General features: G+C 38.7%; 1 protein-coding gene across 2 annotated transcripts in view; it reads left to right on the forward strand.

The window, feature by feature from the left end:
- MAP3K21 (mitogen-activated protein kinase kinase kinase 21) overlaps positions 1-22,649 on the forward strand; it is a 46,598-nt gene extending 23,949 nt beyond the window's left edge. Inside the window, exons 3-11 of one of the 2 annotated variants that reach the window (XM_087882952.1) lie at positions 163-311; positions 1,454-1,629; positions 5,776-6,016; positions 9,738-9,860; positions 16,597-16,713; positions 17,177-17,327; positions 18,665-18,759; positions 20,330-21,085; positions 22,043-22,649. In XM_087882952.1, coding sequence (XP_087739078.1) covers positions 163-311; positions 1,454-1,629; positions 5,776-6,016; positions 9,738-9,860; positions 16,597-16,713; positions 17,177-17,327; positions 18,665-18,759; positions 20,330-21,085; positions 22,043-22,437 — 2,203 coding nt within the window. In that variant the 3' untranslated portion in view covers positions 22,438-22,649. The remainder of the gene's footprint in view (positions 1-162; positions 312-1,453; positions 1,630-5,775; positions 6,017-9,737; positions 9,861-16,596; positions 16,714-17,176; positions 17,328-18,664; positions 18,760-20,329; positions 21,086-22,042) is intronic. The other variant, XM_087882953.1, reaches the window with a different exon arrangement.
- Positions 22,650-22,938: the final 289 nt, after the last annotated feature.

The following is a 22,938-nucleotide window of genomic DNA, read 5'->3' on the forward strand; positions in this document are numbered from 1 at the left end:
GAAGTCCAACATATCCCAACGGCCCCAGATATCCTCTTCTGGATGTTATTTTCTCCCCCTACTAGAATTCTTTCTAGGCAGACTGCTGTCCTTCCCTACCTTAAGGAAATCATGTCTTAGCATTACACAAACACAATTAACTGTTTGAAAATTTATTTATAGTTATGGCGTATTGCTGTGGGAACTGCTTACGGGAGAGGTTCCTTACCGTGGCATTGATGGTCTTGCTGTGGCTTACGGCGTTGCTGTCAATAAGCTTACTTTGCCCATTCCATCCACCTGTCCTGAACCATTTGCTAAACTAATGAAAGGTACTTGTGCTGCTTATTAAGACAGCTGATGTAAGATTGCTTGCATGTTCTCTATAATATCTGTGACTCTTAACGTCAGTGTTTCATTCGGTACTAGGCTAACTTCTATTCAGAGGCAGAAAACATTTTTCCACTCCACTGAAGTCTTGTACTAAATATACTTTAATATACTTGGCACTGGTATATTAAATATGCAGTTCATTTTTTTTTAGAAAGTTACATTCATCTTTGGAAGCACTAGCCTGCTTATCGATTCAATCAGTTATAATCTACCTTTCTTCCCTAAGAAGCTCAGAACAGTATTAAAGCCTCACAGCAACATGAGCTTCAGTTAAAAGAGTGTGAACTTAGCTTCAGTTAAAAGAGTGTGAACTATCTAAATGTTACTTTGTGTTCCACCCAAGTTCCTTGAATGAGGGTTTGAATGGGTTTCCAGGACAATAGCCACTATATTATGTTTGGTCTTATAGGAAATCAAAAGACCTTATCATTAGAATGATAAAGCTACATGGAACATCAATCACACCCTTTATCAGAATGTCACTCCTTTCATCGTTCCAAAATTTAAAAAAGTTATTCCTTAGAACAAGTCACGTGAGGGAAAAAAAATTGAATTTTTTTTTTTTTAAAGCAGGCGAACTTGGGTACATGGGTTCAGTAGCTCTAATCATTCCCATTGCACATAGCACATGAACTAATACTAATTACTATTACTAATTTACTTTATATCCTGCCTTTCTGCTCAGAGACATGTGTTGGATGTACCTATGATCTGTTTGCCTTTCTGCTGTCCCTTTTTGTAGTGAAAGGATCCCAGGCATTTTGAAGATTGTGCTTATAACACTCCATGCATACATAACATCCAAGTCATATGCTAGAGTTGTAATATTCCACTCCCAAGTTTATAGGTGACTATCTCTTGGAAACTGTTCCTCCATTGCAATTTGTACTAGAACCACATCAAGAAAGTTCTCTTTGATTTTTGTCAAATATTCTTAGAACTGAATCTTCATGAGAGAGGAAAGTATCTGATATTATTATTGTTGTTGATGATGATGCTGTTGTTGTTATAGCATTTCTGCAAGGTAGACTTAGAATCACTTGGTCTTAATAATCTGACAAATGTAACTGGTGAATTTCAGAGTGCTGGGCACAGGACCCCCATATCCGGCCATCATTTACTATGATTCTTGAACAGCTGACTGCCATTGAGGGAGCTGTACAGACTGAGATGCCTCAAGAATCTTTCCATTCTATGCAAGATGACTGGAAACTGGAAATCCAGCAGATTTTTGATGAACTGAGAACCAAGGAAAAAGTGAGTGAATTTTAAAGTATATTGAGATTGTGGGTCTATACTTGTTTAAATAAAGTTTGGATAATCATTGGGACGGGGTGGGGGGAATAGCTCAGCAATTAAGCTGAGTTTGTCAGCTGGAAAGTTGTCAGCCCAGGTTTGCTACCTGAGTGCCGTGCAATGGGGTAAACTCCTTTTACTCACCCCAGCTCTGCCAATCTAGCAGTTTGAAAACATGTAAATGCATGTAGATAAATAGGTACCACTTCAACAGGAAGGCTACTGCATTCCATATTTTCATGCTGGCCACATGATGATGAAAACAGATTTCATACAATGCAGGCTCCCTCTGCAGAGAATTGGAGATGACCACAATCCCCTTGAGTCAGTCATGACTGGACAGGGAAAATCTTTATACACTTTTTTCAAAATCATTGGAGCTCTTTAGCTTTTGTTCATTCTCATTTACTATCATGACATTTAGTTCTTAAGACTGGCTGCCATTTTTGTTGTTATTAGTATCACTTTGTAAAAGTTCCTTTTCAGAACAAATAGTTTGAGTAGTTCTTTGAATGTTTTGGAGTTCCAGTATTGTTTTACTATGTTGATATTTGGGTTGTTTTAAACTCTGAGCATCTTACTTTAATTATGATGCTAGTAGCTAGAGCATGTTCTAAAATGTGGCAGTTCTAAAAATCACTTATTTTTACTTTTTCTCTCATTGGGAGTTGATTGAGGTAAGCAATTTTTGGAGAGAGTGGACATGTTTGAAGTGGTCTCCCAACATAGCTGCCATTAAACTTTCATATGCATACAAGAGAGAGTCTCAGTAGCCAATTGGAGAGCATCTTCCCCCCCCAGAAGACAGTTAATGAGTTTGCTGTCAATTCCCTCAAGCCTCCTGTGATGCTTCTTACCCCACTGTTTACATTTGTCCTTTTTCTAAGTAAATACCGTATTTTTCGCTCCATAAGACGCACCGAACCATAAGACGCTGTTTGGCTCATTTCCAAATAGTGAATTGTGAATGCCTAGAATTTTAAGAATTAAACATTGGTGTTTGAGGCAAATGGGGGAGCCAGATTTATTGTTATAATTGACACAATGCTGCATTTTGATGCTTAAAACTTACCTGGAGTTGTGGTTTGCCAGATTCCAGGAAACAACCAATGTTATTTATTTATTTGTTTGTTTGTTTGTTTGTTTAATTTATTTGCCACCTATCTCACTGTGGGACTATTCTAGGAGGCTTACAATAATAAAAAGAAGAAAATGAAAGGAGTGTAAATAGAACTAAAATAACAGAGCAATAAAATAAACAATGAAAAAGAAACAATATAAGAATATATCAATGTGATGACCAAACAGATGGGCAGAGAACAAAAGGGAGAGGGGGGACTCTGCCATCAATCCAGCAGCCACCTCCAATGTGGAACTCCTCATTTGGTCCCCAGGCTAACCAGCAGAGCCAGCTCTTCAGGCTCTTACAGAAGGATCGGAGGGTGGGGGAAGATCTCACCTTGGAGGGGAGGATGTTCTAAAGCAGCAGTCGCCAACTGGTGGTACGGAGAAAATTTTGGTGGTCTGCAGAAAAATTATTTGCATTTTTTATATTGCACTAAATCAGGGGTTCTCAAACTATGGCCCCTGGGCCGGATACGTGCAATGAATGTTTGTGTTGTTGCAGAGAATCTCCCCCTTTGGGGTCTTTTTGTGTGGGTCAGAAGGAGGCAGAAATTCCAACTTGGGGCAGGGCTTTGGGCAAAGGCTGGAGGAAAGTACAGCTGGGACGAAGAGCTGGAGGGCCATGTTCCAGTGGGACTGCATCATGGCCTGGAACATCTCAGCTGCTGAGTCTCCAGGCGCTGCTACCTGGCCTTGTACTCCCACAGGTCTTCCCTCTGCTTGGAAAGCCTATGCTCGTAGACTTCAGTGAGGTGCTTCTGATGAGCCTTCTTCTCGGTCAGATCCAATATGAACTGAGCCAGCTGTTTTGCCAACTCTTTTTCGTGGTGGCTGCTTAGCTCCAACAATTGCTTCCTGTTGAGACCCTAAGGAGCCTGGGCGGGCAGGCAAGGAGTGGCTGGGAGGGGAGGGGTGAGCAGAGGCCAGCGAGATGTCCCTCAACGTAAGTGACATCGAGTTGACCATGCCCACCCAGTCACATGACCACCTAGCCATGCCCACCCAGGCAGTCATTAGGCAGATCATATTAGTGGTCCGAGGGATTTAAAACGATGAATTTAGTGGTCCCCGAGGTCTGAAAGGTTGGTGACCCCTGTTCTAAATTGTGGCCACTATAGTAGAGAAAGCTCTTATCCTGAATCCTCATAGTTGGAGTTTGTTGACAGATAGGATCCAGAATAAGCCCTCTCTGCTGGCACGATTAGGATCGGCTTGTCCAAGCGGGATGATGTGGTTAATCAGGTAGCCTGGACCTATGCCATTAAGGGTTTTTAAGGTCATAACTAACAACAACATAGTTATCCTTAGGCAAATCACTTGCAGCAGGAAGGATGAAGCCTTTATAAAGGACTGATTAATAGTCTAGAAATTGGTTTTGTGTTCTGAATAGTGACCAATAAAAATACCCTGCTTATTATCCCTCTGATTTTATAACATATACATAAAATGAACCAGGTTACATATTCTTCATTTACACCTCTTAATAGAAAAAAATTCCATGCTTGTCAGTCTAACTGAATCTTGTTATCTACATTTTTTTTTAAATTTGATTTATATGCCGCCCTTCTCCAGAGATTCAGGGCGGCTTACAGTGCATTAAGCAATTTAAATTTCACAGGCAGGAATGGTACCCTGGGGGACTGCCATGTCTGTTACATTTTAATTATCTGGTACCTTACGGAAAATTATTATTTCTTTCTTAAATCCTCCAACAGCAGAATTATGTTAAAATAATAACATACTGTAGATACAGAAATTAGCAAGAAACCAAGTGATGGGGGAAAACAATATTGATCGATAACAATAATGTGGCCAAAGAAAGCAAAGATAGCTCCAAGAGTAAAAAGTGCCTTCCCAAAACATCTGGAGCATCACTTGAACACAATCCTTCCATTAGCTATGGTCACGTGATCCCCATTGACTTTCTCACTGCTAGCTTCTCAGGCTTCTCCATTTACTTGTGGGAAGGTATCCGTCTTCAGTATCCTATATATGTCATCAAGCCCTCTATGGAAATTCCAGCAAGCTTTCTTTGTTTTCATAGATCTATAAGCATCAACTGTTTCCTTCAGTGATAATGGTACAGTCAAATATTCAGTTTGTTCTTGCAAACACTTCAGATATTTCCCTCCGACCTTCTAAAAAGCTGAGCCGTATTCTTTCCAAACAGAACATTGGCTGCTCCCAATTAGCCATGTTATGTGCATGTTTTACTGTGGGGGTTCTACTCTTTAGATAATTGCCAAATAATATCACTATGGATGTACCCATTTATTTAATAAATATATAGGAGCACCTATCTCATATACATGACTCCGGGCAGCTAGCAATTAAAACAAAATGAAAACAGACTAAAAACACAACCAATGATTAATAACATAAATAGCACAAAACAGCATAAAACAGCAGCCAAGAATAATTTAATAGGTCACAGTCAATAAAATTTAAAATCAGGCTTGCCCGCATTATCAAGGTTCTGGGATTGATGGCAAAGCCAGGTTTTTAATGCTTTGTGGAAAGCCAGCAGGTTTGGAGCAAATCTGATCTGGGGGTGGGTGGAAATGATGTTTCAAAGGGTAGGTGCCAGTGGTGGTATTCAGCCGGCTCTATCCGGTTCAGGCAAACCGGTAGCGGCAGCTGTGGGAGGCTCCGTCCACCCACCCGGACGTCATCACGTCCCATTAATGCAAGTTTTTGACTCTCTGCACATGCGCGGAAGATCCTGCACATGCACAGAGGTGGCGCACACACTCACATTTGCGAACCAGTAATGAAGGTAAGTGAATACCACCCCTGGTAGGTGCCCCTCCCCCACCCTGGGTCCCACTATATATAGTGCACTCTCATGGACAGGACCCAGAGCAAGCGTCTCCTGCCAGATACAGTGGGATGCGTAAACACCGCCTGCAGCGAGATGGCCCTCCTTGTTCATCATGAGGCAGAAGACAATGTTCTAACCACTACCTCCATTACAATTGTTAGGAGCTGAGATCCAGAGAAGAAGAATTAACAAGAGCTGCTCTTCATCAGAAATCTCAAGAAGAGTTGCTGAAACGGCGAGAACAGCAGCTCGCAGAACGGGAGATTGACGTATTGGAACGTGAATTGAATATATTGATATTCCAGTTAAATCAAGAGAAGCCTAATGTTAAGAAGAGAAAAGGGAAATTTAAAAAAAGCAGATTAAAACTTAAAGATGGGAACAGAATTAGTCTGCCTTCAGGTTGGTTCCTTTTTCCTGCCCCTTGCAGCTTTATTTAAGGCAAATAATGCATTTCCAGTGTTGGATTCAGTTGCTGACAATTTTGGAAACTGTTATATTAAAGCCAGTAGCATCATCTCAGGTAGATGCTCAGAGGGGTGCTTTCTTGGATGAAGATTCAAGTGAGGAGATGCTTCATGAAGCAGTGGGCTATTCATTTCTAGAAGCAGAACCATCCGATGGTCATGTTTTGCTTTGTACTGCTTACAGTTCCTTTTCAACACAGCTTCTCTACAGAAGACACACAATTTGCCTTTTTCTGTATACTACTGTCACCTATATACAGAAACCGTGGGTTTGGCAAATGACATGTGACTTTTCTGACTTTGGCAAAGGACAGGAAAGGCAAGAAGAAGCTTTGGTGTTAGGTGAAATGCCTGGTTAAAGCAATTGATGTTGTGTCTTTGCTTAGACCAAAAGAATCACATCATCTCCATAGCATATTGTCAAAGTGAATCTACAGTCAGGTCCAGAAATATTGGGACATCGACACAATTCTAACATCTTTGGCTCTATACACCACCACAATGGAGTTGGAATGAAACAAACACAATGTGCTTTAACTGCAGACTGTCAGCTTTATTTTGAGGGTATGTACATCCAACTCAGGTGAACCGTGTAGAACTTACAGCAGTTTGCATATGTGCCTCCCACTTGTTAAGGGACCAAAAGTAATGGGACAGAATAATAATCATAAATCAAACTTTCCCTTCTTAATACTTGGTTGCAAATCCTTTGCAGTCAATCACAGCCTGAAGTCTGGAACGCATAGACATCACCAGACGCTGGGTTTCATCCCTGGTAATGCTCTGCCAGGCCTCTACTGCAACTGTCTTCAGTTCCTGGTTGTTCTTGGGGCATTTTCCCTTCAGTTTTGTCTTCAGCAAGTGAAATGCATGCTCAATGGGATTCAGGTCAGGTGATTGACTTGGCCATTGCATAACATTCCACTTCTGTCCGTTCAAAAACTCTTTGGTTGCTTTTGCAGTATGCTTTGGGTCATTGTCCATCTGCGCTGTGAAGCACTGTCCAATGAGTTCTGCAGCATTTGGCTGAATGTGAGCAGATAATATTGCCCAAAACACTTCAGAATTCATCCTGCTGCTTTTGTCAGCAGTCACATCATCAATAAATACAAGAGAACCAGTTCCATTGGCAGCCGTACATGCCCACGCCATGACACTATCACCACCATGCTTCACTGTTGAGGTGGTATGCTTAGGATCATGAGCAGTTCCTTTCCTTCTCCATACTCTTCTCTTCCCATCACTCTGGTACAAGTTGATCTTGGTCTCATCTGTCCATAGGATCTTGTTCCAGAACTGTGAAGGCTTTGTTAGATGTTGTTTGGCAAACTCTAATCTGGCCTTCCTGTTTTTGAGGCTCACCAATGGTTTACATCTTGTGGTGAACCCTCTGTATTCACTCTGGTGAAGTCTTCTCTTGATTGTTGACTTTGACACACATACACCTACCTCCTGGAGAGTGTTCTTGATCTGGCCAACTGTTGTGAAGGGTGTTTTCTTCACCAGGGAAAGAATTCTTCGGTCATCCACCACACTTGTTTTCCGTGGTCTCCCGGGTCTTTTGGTGTTGCTGAGCTCACCGGTGCATTCCTTCTTTTTGAGAATGTTTCAAACAGTTGTTTGGGCCACGCCTAATGTTCTTGCTATCTCTCTGATGGGTTTGTTTTGTTTCTTCAGCCTAATGATGGCTTGCTTCACTGATAGTGACAGCTCTTTGGATCTCATCTTGAGAGTTGACAGCAACAGATTCCAAATGCAAATAGCACACTTGAAATGAACTCTGGGCCTTTTATCTGCACATTGTAATTGGGGTAATGAGGGAATATCACACACCTGGCCATGGAACAGCTGAGAAGCCAATTGTCCCATTACTTTTGGTCCCTTAACAAGTGGGAGGCACATATACAAACTGCTGTAAGTCCTACACCGTTCACCTGAGTTGGATGTACATACCCTCAAATTAAAGCTGACAGTCTGCAATTAACGCACATTGTGTTTGTTTCATTCCAACTCCATTGTGGTGGTGTATAGAGCCAAAGATGTTAGAATTGTGTCGATGTCCCAATATTTCTGGACCTGACTGTAAGTTGCCTTGTATAAACCTGGTGTCATAATCTCAAATCCCAAAACAGGGGACACGATTAGATGTGTGCAAGAAATTAGTAAATTCCAAAAAGATTTAGAAGTGTTGCTCATTCCATGTAGAGTTCTGATCTATTTTTTAGTTATAAAAACTTCATGAAGACAGAAAGCTTATATGTCACTAGATTGAGAAAAATTGCTTTGAAGTATGGCCCCATAACATGCATTTCTATGAATTTCAATGCTTCGGACCCATTTGAGATCTCTAAAAGGCAACTCCTATTAGTTGGACAAATTAGTTCCAAGTCTTTTGTCTCTTTCTTGCACTTAATTGCAATTTAGAAAACATCATGAAAGTACATGAACTTAAATGTAAATGTGGTTGCTGAAATTATAATTGCTTCTTTTTGATGACATTGATATTACTTATTTATAATACTTTATAACAAGGTGCTATTACATTTTTAATTAGGAAAAGGAAAGATGGATTAAATCACTTCCTGCTTTACAGCTATGATGCTTTATATTATATTAGGTGTCTAATTAGGAAAAGAAAAGTTTTAATTACACTCTCCTTTATTCATGTGGTGTTTCTTAGCTGATATGATTTTTATTGAAGCTTTTAAAAAAGAAGATAAGTACTATTAGAAATTAATATAAAGTAAGGAAGAAAAAAAAATCAAAGCAAAAGGTGCAAGAAAAGAAAAAAAAGTTGAGGAAAAATTGAAAAGACAGAAACAAAATTCTCCACAGCATTTATAAGTAAATCCATGTGTTGTTTCTGTTGGCACTTTTGTGTCCTTAGTCTTTCTGTTAACAACATCATTTCAATAACCTGTGCTATTTATTTGTTGTGGCTTATCTTTCTCAGAATTGTTGCTATATCATTAATTTTCTGTTTTTGTACACAATGCATTTTCATAACAACAGATTGATTTGAGAGCAGCTACTGCTGCTATGACCTGTTTATGAGTGCTGTTCCAATTAGATGTTTGCTATTCTGCTTATAAGAATATCTTCCCGTTCACATCCTAAATGCTTCTCTGGCACAGCAAAGCTAACTACTGAAGAAAGTCAGTTCTCCATGGTATATACTTTGAAAATCACATTCCAATCTCCAGACAGATTGGAATTTTTTGGATAATTAATCTGCCTCTTAAGGTAGTTATGCAGAAACACTGCAATCCCAAACCATTTTTAAAAACTGCCTTTGAGACAGTCTTGACTATTGCTGACTTCATGGACAAGTTTATGCAGTTTACTTGGCAAGATTTCAGAACTGGCTTGCCCTTGCCTCTTCCCTAGGGCTGAGAGACTGGCCAAGGTCACCCAGAAGGCTTTGTGCCTGAGGCAGGACTAGAACTGGTTTAACCATTGCACCAAATTGGCTCTCCTTAAAGAGTTTATAAATTAATGTGGTCTTTAGGCTCTTATTAGTAAAGGATTTTTCTTAGGAATATGCTAAAATTCAACATTGTATGTGCATCTCTTTAATATAATGCAGGCAGATAGTCTGTTATTGAAATTTTATTTTGAAACATTTCAACTTAACCTGTCTTTTTTTATTATAACAGATTTTCAGCATAAAATCACGGTGCAAGCTTCCCCGAATATAGATAAGCGTAGAAGTTTACAAAGCAATAGTTCTAGTCCACCAAGTAGTCCTCCAATAATTCCTCGCCTTCGAGCTATACAATGTAAGTCTTAAAAAATGAGCATTTCTATCCTGTTGATCTTGATACATTTTACAACCTTTTTTTTAATCACTCTGAAAAATATGTCATATTGTTAAGTATAATCTTAAACTTGTTTGACTAGAAAAAACTGGATTGACTACATTGTGACCTATTTCTGCAAAAAAAAATTGCATTGGGTAATACCACAGAAGGATTAAAAGAAAAAGAAAAATGACAATTATTGGTTAATTTCAATAATTCAACAAATGTGTGGTAATCGGGTAAATGCTGGTGCTGATACAACCATTAATTGTGACCTGAAGCTGAGTTAAACCATCACAGTGATAGTTGAATTTCAAACTAAATTAATTCTGTTTTTCTTTCATCTTTCATCTGATCTTCACTCCTGTCCCTAAATATGGTGCCCTCCAGTGGTGGGATTCAAGTAATTTAACAACCGGTTCTCTGCCCTAATGATTTATTTCAACAATCAGTTTGACAAACTGCTCAGAAAGTTAACAACCGGTTCTCCCGAAGTGGTGCGAACTGGCTGAATCCCACCACTGGTGCCCTCCCCTCACACCCGCAAACCAAGAGAGAACAATTGAACTGGCTGCTTAATCAGATATAGTGCTTTGGATAAATTGGGAAAAGAGTGTAGACTTTCATGCTCCCTTAATCATTCCTAAAGTTTACTTTTACATAAGTCTTATATGGTCAATTCATGTAAATTCTTTTGCCTTGTGGAAAATATAGTCTCAGTGTCTCTGATTAATATAAAAGTTTGGTTGTACATTGTAACTTCTCTCAGGAAAACATGGCAAATAATAGCAGCATACAAGAAGACTGAGTACCATGAGGAAAATTAGAATTCAGTTTTTTTCTTCTTTTTTTCTTAGATAGGGCCTTTCCCCATTGCTGAATTAAGGTATTTCCACTTGAGTTGGCACAAAACTATTCAGGCTACTCTCCATGCCCATCCCATCCTGACTCTACCATCTGTTTTGACTGTCTGCCAAATAGTGCTATCTTGATTTTGCCTGTTCACCACTTGATAGGCAAAGTGATTAGGTAATTCCTATGTCCTCCTGTTTCTGCATGCCAGCAGCAAGTGGAAAAAACATCCATTAAATATAGCATGACCTGACCTGTTTTTTTCAGGTTTCTTCTCATGCCCATTCTTCTACACCCTATTTTGTTGTAACCCAAATGTAATAAAATGTTTTAAAATGGGGGTTGTGATAGAAGGTGAATATCAACAATTTTACTTAGGATTTATTTCTTCATTCCTTCCTGTCCTTTCTTTATATAGGCAATAGATGTTGACTTCCAGCTTCCTCTACATTTTGTTCAGGAGGCAATAGGGAAGAGGATTCATTCACCATTCTGCTGCTTTATTAATACATTATTGTGCTAAACAAATAATGGCTGTATCATTAAACCACATAACATCACTGCTAACTGAGCATTACTGGGTCATACTCTTTAGGGAATTCATGGAGAATGGCAACAGATATGATGTAACCAGGGAGGCAAAGCGTAATGACCACATCAACCTGAAATGTTCAACAAATACCTACTAGTGCTAATCACCTGATAGCATTTTCAGTGTAATAGATAGCAAAGCACAACAGATTTTGCACTCTTCACAGCTGTGGTTGGATACTATCAGCTTAAGGGGGAAACATCATTTTACATCTATACAGCTGGGTGTAAAATAAAATTCATTCACAGGCTGGGCATTAAAAAAAGACTGTTTAGGGATGGCAGAAAAAAAGATCTTGCTATTCATGTTTTTGCTGGAGTTGGATACAACTGGGGAAAGGACTGAAAGAGCCCATCTCTGGTCTTGGTGACCCAACCCAGATTGGATTCTGCAACATTGTGGTGGGACATGTATTCCTTTGTGCAAGGAGTGAAAATATAAATATATCTTTGTATGGGTGAGGTTGTGGATATATGTAATTTCATCCTTCACCAGAGACTTTGGACCCAAACAGAAGTGAGGTTCCAGGAGGGAATTTATGAATGTTACACAAGACTCTTCAGCCAAGAGGACATTGTCAAAGGCAGGGATTGCTGCAGTTACTCATTTCATCTACCAGCTCTGCTGATACCAGTATATTTGCACATTTGTAACTGGGCACACAATTATAGCTGTTAATTGTTGAGGTGGAAAATTTAAAATTGCTTACTTATACAGTTTTGTGCTTTGCATTTCTGTAGTATAAACAAGTGTCTTGTTGGATCAAGACATGGTCCATCAGTCAAGCATTTTGTTTCCAAAATTGGCAAGCCAGAAGTTTCCTCAATTTCACAGTCAGGGGTAAATAAAGTCATGTGTTTCTCTCAGCAGAATTGATTTCTGCTGATAGAATTGGAGAGAATGATTGCTGTTCCCCTGCAACTTTTCACGTTTGCTCAAACTCACCTCCAGAAGATTGCTCAACCCCCAGAACAGATTGAGGCAGAGCAGGCTAAAGAGGGCAAGACGAGGAAGAAATACTGTTGTGTGGATAGACTTTTGCTCATATAACATTCAACCACTCCAAAGGATATATAACTCTCAAAAGTCTTCTCTGTTGACCATTCTTAGCATCTTGAACTTTGAACTCTATTGATTCCAAATATGGACTTTCTTGGTGTTATTTTAATTACAAAAAGTTAATTGACTGGATTTGACAATTCACAAAAGAGAAATGCACACTTTCCAGTTTCTATAAGTAACAGGATGCCAGATGTGCACTGGCAAAGTGAGATCATTACACATAAGCATAACTGAATTGCATCTGGAGAATTTGAAATGCTGCTTACATGTTAATGTTTAATTTTTTTAAAATTCTACATTTGCATTCAGAAGGGCTGGGAAAAAAATACGTGAGCAGTGTATGGAACTTGTCCTTTCCAGCAAAGGAAAAGAAGGGAGTGTTACATTCAGCTTTAAATCTCAATGTTTTCCCATTGCATTCAATCATTAATGCTGGTTAATTATTCAGTAGGTTCTGTTTGAGGATAATAAATTATCACTCCTGTTTCCCAGCACTGAAAGAGGGTATTGTCTGTCAGTTTTTCAACCTGGATGTCTTGCAAACAAAAGATTATTTTCTTCACTTTGAACACCATTTTCTTAATCCTTTGTTCCCATTATCTTCTATTCCTTCAGAGTTAATAGATAAAGTTGAAGGAGAGCTCTTCCCAACATTAAAACCTGTGTACTCATTTGGGTAAAGCTGAAGCCATTTTCTTACTCATATTTTTCTAGCATATTTTCTCCCCCGCTTTGAGTTGTACTGCAATCACACAATTTAAATAGTTGATATACAACTACAGGTATCTTTTTTTTAATCTTTTTTTTTAATCTTTACCAAGACTTTTTTTATATATATATGTATGGAAATTTCAAGAGGGGTCACATTCATCTTAACAAAACAATTTTTAAAAATGAAAAATTAATTAATCTTTGATAATAGTTCCATACTTTTTATTAAGGGTTAAGTAAAACATTTAAAAACTGAATTCAAAAATACATTTTAAAAAAGAAAAAAATATTTAGGAACTGCAGAATGCCCCCAAAAGAAGAAAAAAAGAAATTCTAATAAGAAACTTATTTCATCCCCAGCAAGTACTATATATTCTGCATCTTCATTCCTTACCTCACCCCATTTCCTATAAACTCATCTTTAAATCTCTAATTAGGGGAAATAAAGTTCCCCTTAATCAGCAAAGAGCCAGGAAAAAAAATTAACAAAAATAGCTAATAACATACGTATTCTCCTTTTCCATTTAGTCCAAGTCTCCCTCTTCTGTCTCTTAACAATTAAAGATTAAAAAAAAGAATTAAACATTACCAGAAATAATAACTCCTTAGATATAAAAAATAATAATAAACATATTACAAACTAGTCCATTTCATCGTTAAACATTTCCAAAAGAAAAACAATCTAAATAACCATTAAGCATTGCCAGAAATAGCAATTGGTTTCATTTTTTTTCCCTTTTTCCTCATGGGGTTTTTTAAGTCCCATAAATAAAATTCTAACGCTTGTTTTCTTCTATAGACTTTTGCCTCTTCTCTCGAAGTTCTTATCTTTTTCCAAGTCCACTTGCAATTTCTATGAAGTAGCTCCAGTAAATCTCTTATATTTCATTTTAAAAGGGTAATAGTCATTATCAATCTGAAGCTCCAACAAATAGAACTCATTTTTCCTAACATTATATTAAATATTTACTTTTTGAAAAATAGTTTGGGCTCTCAGTTTCCTCCTTCCTTTCAGAGATCATGAAGTGGGCAAAATAAATTACTGAGTTTATAATTCTTTCAGTAAGCAAATAAGAGTGCAGGTTTCATCCTCATCCCAATCAGATTCCATTCAAAAGAGAAACTACTTATCAGAATTGCTTGAAAGTCTCAGAAATGCACATGCCCTTAGGTAAATTCAACCCATCTTCTGCATTTAGATTGTTCCTGGCACTCCTAGAATTTGCAAATTTGAAAAGATCTTAGGATACACTATCATATGGGTTTTCCCCTTCTTCACTTGCTTCCTGTGGAAGGAGTCTTTGTGTCTTAGTCACTGGAACCCAACATTGATAATCTCAGATGACTATCAAGTACTATTAGATGCCCCCAGGCATTGACAATAGCACTTTTTCTAGAAATATCACACTTGTTGAAAAGTCATGCCCAACAATTGGGGAACCATCAGAACCAGGGGCGTGAATCACAGAGGTTTCTTAGAGAAAGGAGAACTTTACATTCACAAAGTACTTCCATTGATTCTTTTTGCAATATCCCCATTTACCATAGTCCGTCCCGCCCATTCTAGAGGGTCCTAAAAACTTTACTGTTTTCAGGAGTGTGCGGGAAGTATAAATTCATTTTTGTGTGCTCTCTGTACTTACAGATATTAAGGTACAATCCAGAATATTTAGAAAAATGCAGCAATATATAGATTTGTCATTCTCACAATCATGTATGGGCTGTCGTTGTTATTTTCTCACTGTCTTCAGAACTATTTCCATTTCTGTGCAATATAATAGGAGTTGTGTAGCAATGCCCAATTCAATATTTTTTTTTTATCAATGGTTAAACTGGCTCAAATCAAATAAATGCCTAAGGCATGCTGCCCAGACTGGATAAGTGCTACAAATTCATCAGTGGGGATTTCACACTATTAAATAGCAATTAAACTATTGAGGGAAGTATAACTCAATAACAATTAAAGGGTTGAGGGAAGTATTACAAATCGTAGGATTCAATTAATTAAAGAACTTATATATTCATTTATTTGTACTAGCTATATCTGGCCTTTACTCCAGGAGCTTCAAGGCAACATACAGTCTACTCCATCTTTCACTTTTCTTACTATAACCCTGTGGAATAGGATGGGCTTAGACAGGGTGATTGGTCATAATCACCCAGTGAATTTTTAGGTCTTAGGAAAGTAACAGTAACAGAGTTGGAAGGGACCTTGGAGGTCATCTAGTCCAACCCCCTGCTCACACAGGTGTTCTGGCCCAGCTACGGACCCCAAAGAACGCAGCACACACAAAGTCTGTACAAACCTTAGTTTACTAAATTAAATCAGTCTTTTTCAAATAAAGGCTGTTAATTAACTTTCTTAACAGCCTACAAGAATCCAAAGAATAAATAATCGTAATCTTACTATGGTTGGCAGAAAGCCCAGAAACAATTTGCAGGAAACTGATAAGAGAAATAAGATCAGGACACGAAGGAGAGTGAACGAAGTTGTTCCCTGCAAATTGCCTCAGTCGTCGTCCTTCCTTATATAGGCTAAGGGAGTGGCCAATTAGCCCCAAGCCTTACTCTCGAGGAGACCTCCTCCTGAGGAACCACTCCTGCCTTTTGGCAGCTCTGCGGGCCTGTGCATCGAGAAGAGGCTCCTCCTCTTCGTCCTCTTCACTTATGGGAGCTTCTGGAGGTTCTGAAGGCCCCGGCTGAATCCCCGCCTCTGGCACCACATCTCCTCCAGCCTCCTCATTGTCTGACTCAAGTGCCAGCTGCACAGGCTGCTGGCGCAGCACCACACAGCTTCCTCACTGTCGGAATCAGCTACTAGCTGCACAGGCCGCTGACGGGCCACAACAGCAGGAGACCTGTACTAGGGACTAGACCCTCAATCTCCTCAGACCTAGCCCTGCATAATAATACTGTATACAGGTAGTCCTCGATGAACAACCATTTGTTTGGAGACTATTCAAAGTTACAATGGCACTGAAAAAAGGGACATGACTGTTTTTCACACTTAAAACCATTGCAGCATCCTAATGGTCACTCGATCAAAATTGGGACACTTGGCATTTGGCCTGTATTCATGATAGTGGCACTGCCCCAGGGTCATGTGATCACCATTTGTAACCTTCCCCGCTGACTTCCGACAAACTAAGTCAATGGGGGAAGCCAGATTTGCTTAAGGAATGCAATAACTGCATTCACTTAACGACTGCAATGATTCACTGTGGCAAAAAAGGTGGTAAAATGGGGCAAAACTCACTTAACAGCTGTCTTGCTTAGTAATGGAACTTTGGGGCTCAATGGTGGTTATACATCACGGACTACCTGTAATCATTCATGTGCTGTTCTCAGCCAGGCTTCGTTGAGCCATTCCTAGCATGCAATCATTGGGCTCTAAGACTCAGCTATTTAAGAAAAAAAAAATTGAAACTGGTGTTGATTTACAATCAAGCCAAGGTATCACCGGGTGGATTCATGTATATTCTCTAATTGTTTCTTCAGTGATTTCCAAAACTGACTCAAGTACAGCTAACGGGCAAAGAAACAGTATATATGTGTACCAGCAAGATGTAGATATCACAAGTGAATATGAACTTCCCTGTGGAGTTCAGACAAAAGGCAAGCCGATATTCACTAATACAAGGTGTTGGTTGGTTGGATTTCTTAGCTAAATTTGTATAAAGTGATAAGCTGAATACTTACTTGGATATCCATTGCAGCGATTTCAGATTAACAGAAATATTACATTTGCATATCAAGTCTTGACTTTTCTCATAGAAGACATTATTTCAGTTATATCTAATGAAAGTATTCAGAAATAATAGCTTATCTGAATTTATCTAAAAATAAAGAAAAATTAAAAGCATGAAAAAAAATCACTATCCGTTGATTGACTTTCTTTTCTTACCCTCTTACCTTGGTAGATTCATTCTTTGCCTGCTTCGTTTGATCATCTTCTTACCTGCACTTTGGAAGGGAAACTTGTCTCTTCTGTAATGCAAATCTTAAGCTGGTTCTGTAATGCAAATCCTAGGGTACGGTAGATGCCGAATTCTTGTTGAGATCTTTTCTGTTTTTCCAGTAACCTCAGATGAGAGCAACCGAACATGGGGAAGAAGCACAGCTTATCACCAGGAAGAATTTGAAGAGGTGAAAAGAAGCTTTAAAAAGAAAGGTTGTACTTGGGGACCAAACTCCGTTCAAACAAAAGAGCGTGCAGACTGCAAAGAGAGGTATGGCTGATGGGCACCATGAGAATAGACAATACAGTGTGTCTACGAAAAATTACTAGATATTGTGCTTCTTAAGAAGTTTAATGGTATGTAGATAGGATGGGTGACAATGAAAATCCCATAACTGTGAAGACACTGAAATAAATAGAGCTGCATGAATGGACAAGTCAAAAGTACAATTGCATATGCTGGACTGAATATTCATGAGTTCTTTGTGCCAAAATATGCAGATTCAATAAGGGAAAGTATTGAGTTGAAAATTTGAGGACTGAGACTTAAACCTAATCTCTTCCTCAGTTTTGTATCCCAAATGCTTAAGAACATCCCCTACAAAATGGAGTAAAACAGATGCGGCAGAGATTTAGGGAGGGAGTATATCAAACTCCTCTACTTTCTTTTTAGTTCGGAAGAGAGAATCTTGGCTAGAGAAAGTATGACAATGTAGATCTCGACGTTCAGAGTCTATTGTGAGCTTGCACAAGCCTCTGCTTGTTCACCGACTATCCAGTTCCCATTGCTAGGAGAATCTGCCTTCACGTGCGGTTCCAGGACATGGGCAGCAGAATTGAAATATTATTAGTAGGGGAGAGGAATGTGCAGAGTTCCTCATTCATAGAAGTGTTCTGGGAGCATGTTATTTCGCACACCATATTCAGTAACAAAGCAAGCTACTAGACACCTCTGTGTAATAGACATAAAAAGCAACGATTGCGTTATTGCAATTTATATTGGAAAAATTGGAGGTAGGGATAGAGACCTGTTGTTTTTTTAAAAAACACCCCTACTTCTTACTAAATGCAAACATGAATTACTAGCACAAAATTACAGGATGAGAAGAGTTAATTATCTAAGGCTGTCCCACGGTAGTTTGCTTTTTCTGGATAAAGTTATTGTTAGAAGAAGTTGAGAACTATCAATTACATTAAAGACCTGCAGCTTAGCGACTAACTATGATTCTGAAAAAGAAATAAGCTTAGCCTTATTATATTTTCTTACAAGTTAGGAAAAAATACGTTCAAACTTCAGATAATACAAGTGATAGGAGTTTCTAAACAAACTTTGCATTGGAAAAAAATAACTTAATAACTTAATTACTTAATTAAAATAACTTAATTACTTAATTAAAATAACGTAAATTAATACATATTGAAAAAAAAAGTGGTGTTCCTTCAAATATGGCGGACTTATAGTCAGCTGTGGCTTACATAATTTATTTATTATGCCTTTATTTTTTTTATTAAACATTTTTTAAAAAACAAACATTATTATGTCTTTAGAATCATATTTGTATCAAAAAGAGCAATGCTTGTTATAATTAAGAGTTCCTCTGATTTCAGAATAAGACCTCTTTCAGATGGTGGTAGTCCTTGGTCAGCACTATTGATGAAGAATCATAAAGGTGTCCCATTAGCTTCTTTGTTCATGGACCAAGGTAGGTGTTGAAATACAGTTATTTTCAGGCCCTAGAAGAGAAACACTCAAGGGGCCATAGGCTATAAACTGTAACTTCTAAATAGCATGATTTTTTTAGTGAGCTAACAAAATCCCTGTCCACTACTAAAATTTGTCAGCAAATATATGTAAAGATTCTGTTTAAATATTTTATGTATTTATGATTGTGCCTTTAATGTATTAAAGATATATATCCTTTTTAAAATTCGATCCTAGTCATTTTTCCATTTGATCCTGCCTACTTTTTATGGACTTGGTGTCTTTTTGAATACAGAGTTCACTGAGGTACATAAGACTGAAATACAGTTTTCAGTCCAGGAAAACCCTACTCCTATGTTAGACTTGACTGTTTTGAAACTGGACATCAAGATTTCATATATACTGAAAATGTTTAGCAGGGCAGGGGAGGTATAGAGTTGAATTCCCCAGTACTAATTGCCTTGCTATCCTGACCAATTTTACAAGGGAAGAAAAACTAAGGTCCTCTTATGCTGATTCATGAGGGTTATATCCAGTGCAGAGGTGGGTTTCAGCAGGTTCTGACCAGTTCTGGAGAACTGATAGCGGAAATTTTGAGTAGTTCAGAGAACCGGTAGTAAAAATTCTGACTGGCCCCGCCACCATCTATTCTCTGCCTCCCAAGTCCCAGTTGATCGGGAGGAAATGAGGATTTTGCAGTATCCTTCCCCTGGAGTGGGGTGGGAATGGAGATTTTACAGTATTCTTCCCCTGCCACGCCCACCAAGCCACGCCCACCAAGCCATGCCACGCCCACCAAGCCACACCCACAGAACCGGCAGTAAAAAAAATTGAAACCCACCATTGATCCAGTGGTATCCTTCTGTTAGTGGAACTGACAGTGGTGGATCAAATTCCCACCCATTTCCATGGTGCCCCAATTCTGTGCTGGAGGATTGGGGAATTTCTTTAGAGCAGATTTAGAAGATATCAGAGAAATATTGGGAAGTTCTAGTTCTATCAAGACAATTATGTTAGCTCAATGTAGAATTTAGATCTATTCCATATTTATTAAATCCGCCTTCTCTTCCCTAATATATTTTCGGTGTTTATAAGAGTGATTGCAGACAATATTTTATCTTGTCATATGCTCTCAGCAGTAAATTCAAATCCAGGTAGTCATATCCTGAATCTGAGGTCCTTCTATTGGAACAGTTGAAAATAAACCTATACACACTGAATTATTTTGGACAGAAAAATCAAGTCAGATAATTGTTTTGATGTTTTATTCAATTGACGTTCATAAAAATGGAGGGGGATTGTGGATATAGGAGAAACAATGTTGTTTCACAGCAAAGAAAAAAATTCTGAAAAATCTCCAGTGTGGTTTTTAAGTTATTATCTTGTTTGCTTTCCACTAGTCGGGAATTTTGTATTACTGTGTGATATAATAAACTATTCTTTTTGTTTAAGAAGTACATCCTGATTGTACCCTTATCGTGCTATCTATAATTTCATATTTTTCATTTCAAAATACTTTTAACTTCTGAATATAATATAAAAACACATCAATCAATTTTGCATTTGTACAGAACCGAAACTTTCCCCTGAAGGCCTTGATCCTAAGCGACCAAAGCAGTTGAAATTGCCAAATCAGGCTTATATTGATCTACCTCGTTGGAAGGATGACCAAGAACTACATTCTGCAGAACAGGACAGCTTTGAAGGAAATTCTGCAAATTCTGCAAATAGCACTCCACAAATGACCCCAACAAATAGTATCAGCAGAACATTACAGAAGAAGAAAACGGACACTGTATTGTATGGTTGTGCTGTCCTTCTAGCCTCTATAGCTATAGGCTTAGATATTAGGGAGCCAAACCGATTGCAAAGTGGGGAGGAAATGTTGCCTAAGGAGGAAAAGAAGAAACGCGACAGCCTGTTTCAGCGAGCATCAAAATTTCGGAGAAGTGCAAGCCCTGTGAGATTGCAGCCTAAGAGAGAGGAGGTATGTGTCCCTTCATCATCTCCAGGTGCAAGTACGGTGAACCTCCTGTCCATATCTTCCATTTCTACTAAATGCCTCCTTCAGTCTGACAATGAGGATGCAACTATGAGCACAGCGCCTGGCAATGAAGATGTTCCCGTTGAAACTTTTTTGCCTGGAAGTCAGGCAGGCAAACAAGAACAACTAGATAAAGTTGATCGGACTGTCCATCCTGATTTGCCATCTCCCAGTCTTCCTTTGAAGCAAGAACCTCAATGTGCAGCCGGTGCCATTTCTTCGAAAGTCAAAGTGTGGGGTCATAGGCGGACCAGGTCAGATGGAAATGCGTGTCATTCCATAAGTGAGTAAAATGATATTTGTGGGGGGGAGGGGGGAGAGATGGTTCAGTCTGATGAATAACTCAAACCAGCGGTAAAATTCAAATTTTTTTACTACCGGTTCTGTGGGCGTGGCTTGGTGGGTGAAGTGTGGCTTGGTGGGCGTGGCAGGGGAAGGATACTAAAAAAATTTCCATTCCCACCCCACTCCTGGGGGAGGGATATTGCAAAATCTCCATTCACACCCCACTCTGGGACCAGCCAGAGGTGGTGTTTGCCGGTTCTCCGAACTATTCAAAATTTCTGCTACCGGTTCTCCAGAACCTGTCAGAACCTGCTGGATTTCACCCCTGACTCAAACAATATTGTAGTTCATAAGCATCAGACAGAAAAGAAACAATAGGAATTACTGGGACTGAAAAACAGCTGTCCCATGGCTGACGTACTCATGTTTCCACTTCAATATTTCAAGGTAGAAACTTAAGAGCCATGGTGGCACAGTGGTTAGAATGCAGTATTGCAGGCTAATTCTGCTGACTGTCGGCTGCCAACAGTTCAGCAATTTGATTCTCACCGACTGAAGGTTGACTCAGGTTGACTTCCATCCTTCCAAGGTCGGTAAAATGAGGACCCAGATTGTTGGGGGCAATATGCTGATTCTGTAAACCACTTAGAGAGGACTCTAAAGCACTGTGAAGTGGTATATAAGTCTTAAGTGCTATTGGTGTTGCTATTAATATAGCAGTTGATTAGAAAGACTTCCGTCTCTAAATTTCAATGTGTGTTGTCTTTCAGAGAAGACAAGGTGGGGGAAAAGCACAGTGTGAGGCAGAGGGGTGGAGCTCTTAGAATGGTTCAGTATCATGCTACTTGTTGTGGAATTAAATGTTAGTGGTGGCTAATATATATGTTATTTTCCATTATAGCGGCACCATCATTTTGCTTTATATTTCTGTTCAATGTCTTTCTCTTCCACTCAGCTAATGGAATTTCTAATGAAACTGTTGGGAATCTGCACACATCTGCTACACCACAAACAAACTTTCAAAATGACCTTTCACCAGGGAAGCAAGAAACTGTCAATATTATCCCAAGACCTCGACCTTCTTCTTTAAGAAGCAGACTGGATCCCTGGCTGGCTATTTCTCAAAATATAAAGCCAAACCCTTTTGAAATGGGTAATTTAGAGGCCGACAGAAATTCAAAGGCTAAGTCACTGACTGATACCAAGGAGAGAACTAAATTCCACATGCCCTCTTTATTGGATATGGATGTGGAAGGTCAGAATAGTGACTGTACAGTCCCTTTGTGTAGGATGAAGAGTAAAGCAGGTCGGCCATCAATATATGAACTGGAGAGAGAATTCTTGTCTTAAGTGCCTTGGAATTTTTAGCCTGTTTTAAGAATAAACTTTTATGCTGCTCTTTTCTAAATGTTGTGATCAGTAGGGTTTGATACCATGCTAGATAGATGAAATATTACAGGCAATGATCACTGTAAGCCCATAGATAGTTTAACTGATTCTACCATCACTATCCTGAATGAATACACATATGTGGATGTCAATAAAGTTTTTCACAATTTTGATTTTTCATTCTTTTTTGCCAAATGTCCAGCTACTTTATTTAATTATTTTTCCCATTAACCATTTGAACTGCTATACATTAAAATCCCATTGCACTGAAAAGATGTTTTTCTACAGAGAGAACTCCATTCTGAACTGTGATTTTCTTGAGACATACTTGTAAAATTATATTATCTTTAATACTACAATAGTTGCCAATTACATTTGGCCAATATTCATTGGAAGTGGCACAGTTCAATTTTAGGATGTTTTGCCAAAATCAAAATGAATGTTATGCTAATTTTGACAAAG

This window comes from Pantherophis guttatus, chromosome 1, assembly GCF_059756535.1.
Source record: "Pantherophis guttatus breed Tessera chromosome 1, ASM5975653v1, whole genome shotgun sequence".
Lineage (NCBI taxonomy): Eukaryota > Metazoa > Chordata > Lepidosauria > Squamata > Colubridae > Pantherophis > Pantherophis guttatus.